General features: G+C 34.7%; 1 protein-coding gene and 1 long non-coding RNA gene across 2 annotated transcripts; both read left to right on the top strand.

Moving 5' to 3' along the window:
• Window positions 1-965: 965 nt before the first annotated feature.
• Window positions 966-5,044, top strand: LOC123301341. Its single transcript, XM_044884078.1, has 3 exons — window positions 966-4,143; window positions 4,405-4,679; window positions 5,030-5,044. The coding sequence occupies exons 1-3, from the start codon at window positions 966-968 to the stop codon at window positions 5,042-5,044; spliced, it is 3,468 nt and encodes a 1,155-aa protein (XP_044740013.1).
• A 1,662-nt stretch (window positions 5,045-6,706) lies between these two features.
• On the top strand, window positions 6,707-9,863 carry LOC123300856. Its single transcript, XR_006535411.1, has 3 exons — window positions 6,707-6,823; window positions 7,670-8,142; window positions 9,628-9,863. It is a non-coding gene; the product is annotated as an uncharacterized LOC123300856 (long non-coding RNA).

Below are 9,863 nucleotides of genomic sequence, written 5' to 3'. Positions count from 1 at the left end.
ACCCAACATTATTTGGTCCTGTCTGAGCCGAATCCCGTTCCCATTTTATTGTTATTCCCTGGGATACATTATTGCCATGCCGGAGTGAACATTTACTTAATTGTTTGGTTGCCATTAATTACCATTATTTAATTTGAAATTGAAATTGAATATTTTATTTTGAAATTTAATTTTTAAATTTATTTGAAACAAGAACAAAATGCAAACATTATAAAACTTATTGGATTTGTTGACTCAAAATATGTTATACAATTGCTGTGTTGTTTTGATATCATTTTATTGCACAATCATGTCGAAATGAATTTCATTTGTTTTTTTTAACAAATTGATGGATTAATTAATTAATTGATTTTTGATATTTTATAAATTTGCCTTATTAATTAATTAATTGTTTCGATATTTCATAAATTTGCCTTATTAATTAATTAATTGTTTCGATATTTCATAAATTTGCCTTATTAATTAATTAATTGTTTCGATATTTCATAAATTTGCCTTATTAATTAATTAATTGTTTCGATATTTCATAAATTTGCCTTATTAATTAATTAATTGTTTCGATATTTCATAAATTTGCCTTATTAATTAATTAATTGATTTTGATATTTCATAAATTTGCCTGATTAATTAATTAATTGATTTTTTATATTTTACGGATTTGCCTGATTAATTAATTGATTTATTTTGATATTTTATAAATTTGCCTGATTGATTGATTGATTTTCATTTGAATAAGTGGTGGTTTTATTAAATCACTTTTGGATAAACCCTTTGTTTTCCAAACTTGTTAACAATTGATCGATTGAATGAGTAATTTATTAATTTATATTTGTGTTTTATTTATTTGATGGATTTGCTTGTTTAATTGATCGATTTTTGATAAATAGGTGGTTTGATTAAATTATTCTTGTTTAAACTTTGTTTTCCAAATTGTTTTGTTTTTTTTTTCCATTTTTATCATCAAAATGCCTACTAGTCAGGAAAAAGCGGCTTCCGATCTCCAGGTTTTAATTGCCAGGCGGGAACGATATTTTCAAAGTATACAACAGGCGTTCGATTTAATTCCACGTTTGAATGATTTAAACATATGCAGGCAATTTAAAGCAAGATGTAAAACGTTGGACAAAGCATATTCCGAATTCGATGCCGTTCAGAATAAAATATTAGAAACAAACCCCTTAGCAGCTGTAGAACATCGAATATCAGACGTTTTAGCATCCTCACAGGCATTTGACGATTTGTTCTATGCTGTTAGAGCTGCGGAAGCTTCTTGGCCTGAGCCACAAACCGTTTCAACTCCTTCCGCCCCAACAATCAAACCAAAATTGCCTCATATCACTCTGCCGACATTTGATGGGACTTATGAAAAGTTTGATTCATTTAAATCATTATTTGATACATTGATTCATAATCAACGCCATCTCTCAACAATTGAAAAGTATAGCTATCTACGTTCTTCCGTCTCCGGCACTGCTCTGACTGCCATACAAGGTCTACCATTTGCGGAAAATTCCTATGAAACTGCCTACAAAACTTTAGTCACTAGATTCACAAACAAAAGAGTTATTGCATCTAATGTGTGTCAGAAGCTATTTTCTGTGAAACCTTTTACGCAAGAAAGTCAACTTAAAGGATTTTTAGAAGATTTTAATGTTCAAGTGGAAGCTTTAAACAACCTTGCTTTAACTAGTGTTTCGGATTTTCTTATTTCGTTCATGGCTCTTAGGCTGCTCGATCTTCAAACACGTCAAGCTTTTGAGGATACAAGAGCTAACGATCCTACTGTACCAACTTATGCCGATATCCGTAAATTTGTAGAAGGGCGTATTGCTACATGTGAGGTAATTAACTCTTCGTCAGCAAAGACAAATTACCCTAAGCCGATGGGTTCTATGAAAGTTCCAGTTAAAAGAGCCATGGTTGCTCATGCTTCTCCTCCACTGAAGCCTAGTGTGCAATCAACCTCTTCCAAGCCTGCAGATTTGAGCCACACCTGTCCATGTTGTGCTAAATCTCACCGAGTCGTAGAATGCAATCAGTTTGGTAATATGACTATTTCGCAACGCTATGAAGTTTTACGTAAAAAACTTTTATGCTTTTCCTGTTTTGGACCACACGCTCGATCGACATGTTCTTCTAAATTTTCATGCAGACATTGTGGTTCCAAAGCCCATCATACCATGCTTCATAATGATAGTAAAGCCAATATTCCTCCTATATCATCTGCCAGTGAGCCTACCGTTGCACTGTCAGGTAATATTATGCCTTCGCCGTCTGTACATCAGCATAAGCAAATCCTATTGGGAACTGCTATAGTTAGTATTCCTGATGTATTTGGTCATCATCATGATGTTCGAGTTTTAATCGATCCAGGAAGTATGATCAATATTATTTCCCAATCACTAAAGGATCGCCTTACTTTACCAATGACAGCGTCTAACATTCGCATCTCGGGTATAGGATCCGGGAAACCCCAACCAGCCAAAGGTACTGTTGTTTGTACTGTCAACTCAAAACATAGTTCGTTCTCTATCACCGTTGAAGCGGCTGTGTTACCAACCATAGCAACTAAAATTCCTGCCGTCCCAGTTGTACAAAATATTGTCAATAAACTTTCTCAGCTACAACTTGCCGATCCTCAGTTTTATAGCCCTGCTTCGGTTGAGATGCTCATCGGAGCACAACATTACGCCAACCTTCTGACTTCGGAACCTGTAGTTCCAGGTCATCCCTCTCTGGTTCCATCCATGTTCGGAACACTTGTTATGGGTGAATGTCCATCGATGTCATCGAATGAGTATCAATCATATTGGATAATGCACTCTGACACAGACCTTTCGTACCAGTTACAGAAGTTTTGGGAAGTTGAAGAATTGCCTGTCAAAACTCCGTTGAACCCAGAAGATGTTAAATGTGAGGAACACTTTGTCAAAACTCATCGCCGTGATTCCGATGGAGCTTATATTGTACGATTGCCATTTCGTAATGGTGAAGCTCCGGAGCTAGGTGATAACCGTGTCTCTGCACTAAATCGTCTAACTAAATTAGAAAAACGTTTAGAAAAACAGCCTACGTTTAAAGATTTGTACCATGCAAATCTTCAAGATTACCTCAGTTCTGGTCACATGGTACTTGCCGAGAAGAACTCGTCTTATGTTTTGACCCATCATGGAGTTACGAAAGATAGCTCCACAACTAAAGTTAGAGTTGTATTTAACCCTGCTGAGAAAACCAATGCCACCTTCCCTTCTTTAAATGAGACTTTATTAGCCGGTCCTAAGCTTCAAAACAGTATTAACGATATTATTTTGAATTTCCGCTTGCACCGAGTTGCTATCACAGGAGATGTAAAACAAATGTATAGAGCCATCAAATTGGATGCAAGAGATAGTAAGTTTCAGCAGATATTGTGGCGTTTCGATCCCTCTCAACCTGTACAACAGTATGAAATAACCCGTGTTTGTTTTGGCATTACTAGCTCGCCTTACCATGCCCTCCGTGTGATGAAACAATTAATTCAAGACGAAGGATTTAAATATCCGACTGCTGCTAAAGTTCTAGAAACTGACATGTATATCGATGATGTGTGTACCGGAGCTTCCTCTATTGCTGAAGCCCGTCAGCTACGTGCCGACTTATCTGCTTTGTTATCGACGGCTGGGTTTGAGTTAAGAAAATGGGCAAGCTCTCATGCCGCCGTTCTAAGTGACCTACCTCACGAATATAAGGAAAAGCCTCACAAATTTGGTGACATTGAAACTATTCAAGTTCTTGGAATTCAATGGATATCTGAGGATGATGTATTTTGCTATCGAATTGAAACCATCCCTAATTGCACCACTAAACGCCAAGTTTTATCACAAATTGCCCGTACCTATGATTTACCAGGATTTTTGGGACCTGTAGTTATCTGGATGAAGATATTGATGCAAAAAATCTGGCTACAAGGAATCGACTGGGATGATCCTTTACCGTCTCGTATGATTGATCAATGGAGTCAGTTTGCCAAAGAAATGCCTTGCCTTCAAACCATCAAAATTCCACGTGATATTCTCGACACTTACATTCATCCACCCGAGCTTGTTGGGTTTTCTGATGCCTCTAGCTCTGCAATGGCTGCTGCTGTCTATTTGCGAGTCGTTTGTTCGGATCAACGCGTGTTGATTAGCTTGATCCGTGCTAAAACTAAAGTCGCTCCAGTAAAACCAGTCACTATTCCCCGCCTTGAGTTAAATGCCAGCTGCATGCTTGCTAAGATTATAGAATCTTTATTGCCACTCCGCGCTCGTCTTCATATAGAAAAGCTTTACCTATTTACAGATTCAATGGTAGTTTTGTCATGGCTACGAACCCCTGCTCATCTACTCAAGGTTTTCGTTGCTAATCGTGTTGTTAACATTTTAGATCGGACTTTACCATCTCAATGGTTCCATGTTCCAACAGCTGATAACCCTGCCGATATTGCCAGTCGTGGCTGTATGCCAAGTCAGCTTGTAAACCATAAGTTGTGGTGGTCAGGTCCCGATTTTTTGCGCGAAGATTTTTCTTTATGGCCAAGCCAAGAAGTAGCCTCGGTTCCTGACCTGCCCGACCTAAAAGAGGTTGTCCCATCATTGATAGGCCATGTTACAGGTGGAGATGATGGTGTTGTTCTTCTTCTAGAACGTTTCTCATCTCTTGTTAGGGCCAAGCGAGTTATAGCATGGATGTTGAGATTTAAGAAAAACACTTCGCTTCCCAAGGAACAACGTAATTTCCAGTGTTTATCTGTCGCCGAGCTTCGAAACGCCGAAATAGTATTAATAAAAATCACTCAACATTTTTATTTGCCACACGAAATAGATTCTGTCCGTCAAGGAGTTCGATCTAATTCGTTTCCCTCTTTAACACCTTTTCTCGATAATGATCTCCTCAGGGTGGGGGGTCGTTTAGCCGAAGCTCCAGTGTCATATGATGCTCGCCATCCCTTTATCTTACCTGCCAAATGTCATCTTTCTAAGCTCATTGTGGAACATTTTCATATTACCAGCCTACATGGTGGTAATAAAATTGTCCAATGTCTTATCCAACAATCGTATTATATCCCTCGGGTGCGTGAACTGGTTCGTAAAATCATTTTCAAATGTACTCGTTGTGTCCGTTTTATTGCCAAGCCTAATCAGCCATTTATGTCCAGTTTGCCTGCGTCACGGTTCGTTCAAGGTCGACCCTTTGTTCATACTGGGGTAGATCTAGCCGGACCATATCCCATAAAAGATGGATCTCGACGAAATAGTCCAATTAATAAGTGTTATTTTGCCCTTTTTGTGTGCTTCTCAACGAAAGCTATTCACCTTGAGCTATTATCATCTCTCTCTACCGACTGTTTTCTTGCCGCTCTAGATCGTTTTATTGCGAGAAGAGGTTTGCCCAAAACTATGTTTTCTGATCGAGGTACGAACTTTGTAGGTGCGTCTCGAGTTCTGGAAGAAACTTTTCAATTTGTCAGAGAAAATAGTAAGATTTTATCGGATTACCTTTTGGGACGGGAAATCGAGTGGGTTTTTAACGCTCCAGCCAACCCGTCAGCCGGTGGTTTGTGGGAAGCCGGGGTAAAGTCGGTTAAACACCACCTAAAACGTCTCTTATCTGATAGAGCCTTGCTATACGAAGAATTGTGTACCCTTCTTGCGCGCATCGAGGCCATCCTGAATTCACGTCCGTTGGGTATTTCTGCTTCTTGTCCCATTGACGATATTTCTTGCCTAACTCCTGGTCATTTTTTGATCGGAGCCCCGTTATTGTCTCGCCCTGAACCAGACATTACCAATGTACCCTCCAATCGTATCCCAAGGTGGGAGCTATTGCGTCAAGTGTCCCAACATTTCTGGAAACGGTGGTCCCGTGAATATCTGCACACTTTAATTCAACGACAAAAGTGGTGGGATCACGTTGAGAATGTAAAAGTGGGTGATGTCGTGGTTATCATGGTCGAAAACCAGCCCCCGATCAGATGGCCATTGGCAAGAATTACTGCCCTGTTGCCGGCGAAAGATGGAGTAGTTCGCATCGTTAAATTGCGAACTAGTTCCGGCCATCTCACCCGAGCCGTTCGTAAATTGTTGATACTCCCTGTCCTTCCGTAACCTTATACAGTCCACTTAGTGTTTCCTGTGTCCCGTTTCCTGTTAAATGTTGTTCCGTGCTTATTTTAATTTTAATTTCGAGTTTTGTAAAAGTGCCAAATGCTATCGCTATAGCATCTTTATTTGTATTTGTAATTGTTTTAAATATGGTTTGCCAATCGCCGATTTCACAATTGTCTAAATGGTTAAAGGTGCAATCCATTGCAGTTGAAAAATGTTCATTTTGGTGGGGGGTAATGTATGGACCTTCCTTATGGTACGGATCCCTAAACCATTCCCTTTACACTGGTGCCTACACAAACGCACAATGCGCAAATTATGTGCGTGATCTAGACACACCTTTAATCAATATACCTTATTGATCGTTGTGGTGTGTTAAAAGCCAGTTTAATCAATATACGTTTTGATCGTTGAGTTAAAAACCAGTTTAAACAATATACGTGTTATATAAAGTTTTATGTGTTTTCATGGACGATATCGCGCCAATATAATAGTTTAAATAAAGTTATGTTTTCCAAGGAATAATAATAAGGTAAGCACCAGCTAATTTTCCTAATTTGATTTTCGTACCCAACATTTAGTGAAAGTGTTAGCTAATTTTAACTTTTACTTTCCAATCTACGTAATTTTAAAAATATGTATTATGGGTTCTTGTATATCTATTTATCTTTTGAACAAAGTGTAAACAACCTTTGTAGGTAAGATTCTAAATACTTAAAATTATTTCATATACTATAAATTAAAAAAAAAAAAAAAACTTTAATTTTCTCAATTTTTACCACTTAGTTGTGTATTTCTACCGAATTTTGATAATAAATTCGGTAAATTTTGGGAGAAGAGAGAAGAATAACTTATGGTCATAAAAAAGTGTGGTAAATTTTAGTCCGATTCATAACATCAATTTAAAAAAAAAATCGAAAAATTTCAACAGATCAGATTTTATTTGTAATGATGCAGATTCTGAGTTTTTTGCATTTTTGTTTTGTAATGTTTCGGCTCATAATCAAGCTTTGAAAAAAAAATCATTCGCACTATTCGAAAATCTGTTGAAATTTTTTAGAAAAATTGAGGTTATGTATCGGGCTCAAATTCGCCACACTTTTTTATGATCATAAGTTACAACTTTTTCCAGAATTTCAACTCAATTCCTTTATTTTTCAAAAAGTTATCAGAGAAAGTTGAAAATGTGAGGTTACTATGGTTTTCTTGAGATTTTGAGGTTATTTTGTTGTGCTCAGGGTTCGATAGCAAGCAAGGTCAACGCAAAAGTTCATAACAAACAATTATTTTTTCAATCGCCTCAATCCGATCAATAGAAGCATTCAAGGAAATACTCAAGAAATACTCACCAAAGAAAATAATGTAGAGATAAATTATCTCAAAACCGCGTGCGGATCTTTTCTCTGTTTTTTACAACAAAAGAAATCTATTTAAAAAAATTAGTCTTCTCCCAAAATTTACTGAATTTATTATCAAAAGCCGATATATTTACCCAATAAACCATCAAAACAGAATGATTTTAATAATTGTTAAATTTGTTGTAGAGTCTTGAAAAAAACGCAAGTATATGTATTGTATATTGTCATTTGAGGGACACCAATTATACAAACCAAAATATGTAAGAATTGATTTCAAAGCCACAGCCTTTTACTTCCTTAAGTATGTACGTGTTTCATGAAAATGAAAATTATCGGCGATATTTAAATGGACCCAACCGAATTCTTTTAAAAAATGAAGTTGAAGGAAAATTGGCAGTTCAATGCTATGACAAAATTGTGAGATCGGCGGTAAATTTGGCATTTTAGCGACTTTAGATGAATGTCGAGAAAGTAAATAAATATATCCATTAAGACAATATGGAATGTATGTATCGACTAATAGAAAAATTTAATAAGAAATGGGGTGGAAGAAATCTAGAATATGGATTTATTCAGAAATTATCAGTCTTTCCATTTCAAACACTTTGAAATTTAAAACCAGGCTCAGTGTTCTTGTTATGATTAATTATTTTTATATGGTACATGAATTTTGAATTATCGCTCTTTTTATTTACTTTTAAGGAAATCTGTTTTGTTATTTTGTTGTGATAGATTCTATTTTTATATACAGTGTTTCATATTTAAGTTTTAATAATAACAATAATTCTTATTTCACAAATGTTGATTTAATGATTCATTCATAACAATTTTAATTACAAGGTATATATTTCGATTATAAAGTTTTTATTATTCAATTCAAATATTCTTGACGTAACCTTTTCTATTTCATTTTTCATGACTTAACAACGTAACTTAACATGTTTGAATCTACACATTTAATTCCCTTCATAATACAGTGTGATTTATGATGAAGAAACTCTCATATTTTCATTATTTATAGGAATATCTATTTAGAAAAAGTTGCTTAGGATATATTTTTTTTACCCATATATTACTAAAATTCTCATTTATACAAATTTTGCATTATTTTTTTCTTATTTTGTTCCACACTGATAATTATTACAAGTTAATTGAAATATTTAAGTACAAAACACTATTAAATTATCTGTTTGTCCAGTTTTTACATTCCATAGTACACTAGTTACAAAATTAAATAATAAACTTTTACAAATAGTGTGCTATGGAATGTAAAAACTGGACAAATTAATAATTTAATAGTGTTATATATTCAAATATTTCAATAAACTTGTAATAATTTTCAGTAAAGACCAATATAATGAAAAAATTAAAAATGAGAATTTTGTCATAAAAATCGCTATATATGGGTTTAAAAAAATATTCCAATCGACTTTTTCTATAGTTTTTTTTTCCATATCTTTAACCATATCTGACTCTAGGCAAAATATAAGAATCAATCCTATTTGTCAATTTGTAGTAGGCTGAGTTTTGATTTCGATTAAGTATTTTAATAAATGTGATCCATCACCAGTAAGACAAATTCCTATAAATAACGAAAATGTGGGAGTGCCTTCATCTTAAATCACACTGTATTATGGAAGGAATTGAATTGTGTAGATTCAGGCATGTTAAGTCATGAAATATGAAATAAAAAAAGCTATTATTCAAATCAAGACGAGCATTTCTGTGAGCTGTATTATGCATTTTGTTAAAATATATCCCCTTCAAGACCCACAATAAAAATATTTAGCTAAATTATAAAATTATTATTAATTGGCAATCCTCTTCAGTAGCATTACTTAAACCTCTTAAAATAAAAAAATAAAAAGTAATAATAATAATTTTTAATTTTAAGAGGTTTAAGTAATGCTACTGAAGAGGATTGCCAAAGCAATCGAAACCGGTCTAGCTAATTAATAATAATTTTATGATCTAGCTAAATATTTTATTGTATTTACTGAAGGGCATATATTCTAACAAAATGCAAAAAAGGCTATGCCAAGAATATTTAAATTGAAATTGTGAAAATTGTTCTGAATGAATCATTAAATCAACATTTGTGGAATAAAAAATATTGTTACTAAATAAATTATCCATTCCAACAGGTTAAAACAGCACGTTTGGACCCATTTCCAATAGCAAAATTCATAATCACCAGTCACAACGTACCTACAATTACCGATTTCTTTTACAACGTAATATATCAACAACTAGCACCAAAAAGAAAGCTCATAATAAAATAAAATCGAATCGGATTAAAGTTTTGCGATCCTCAATGCGGTTCGTGAGGCATTACTTGAATGAAATTTAACTTATTATATGAATCCCGTTTATTTAATTG

The sequence above is a fragment of the Chrysoperla carnea genome, chromosome 5, assembly GCF_905475395.1.
Source record: "Chrysoperla carnea chromosome 5, inChrCarn1.1, whole genome shotgun sequence".
Taxonomy (NCBI): domain Eukaryota; kingdom Metazoa; phylum Arthropoda; class Insecta; order Neuroptera; family Chrysopidae; genus Chrysoperla; species Chrysoperla carnea.
The sequence above is the reverse complement of the archived record's forward strand: the minus strand, read 5'-3'. Positions and strand labels throughout refer to the sequence as shown.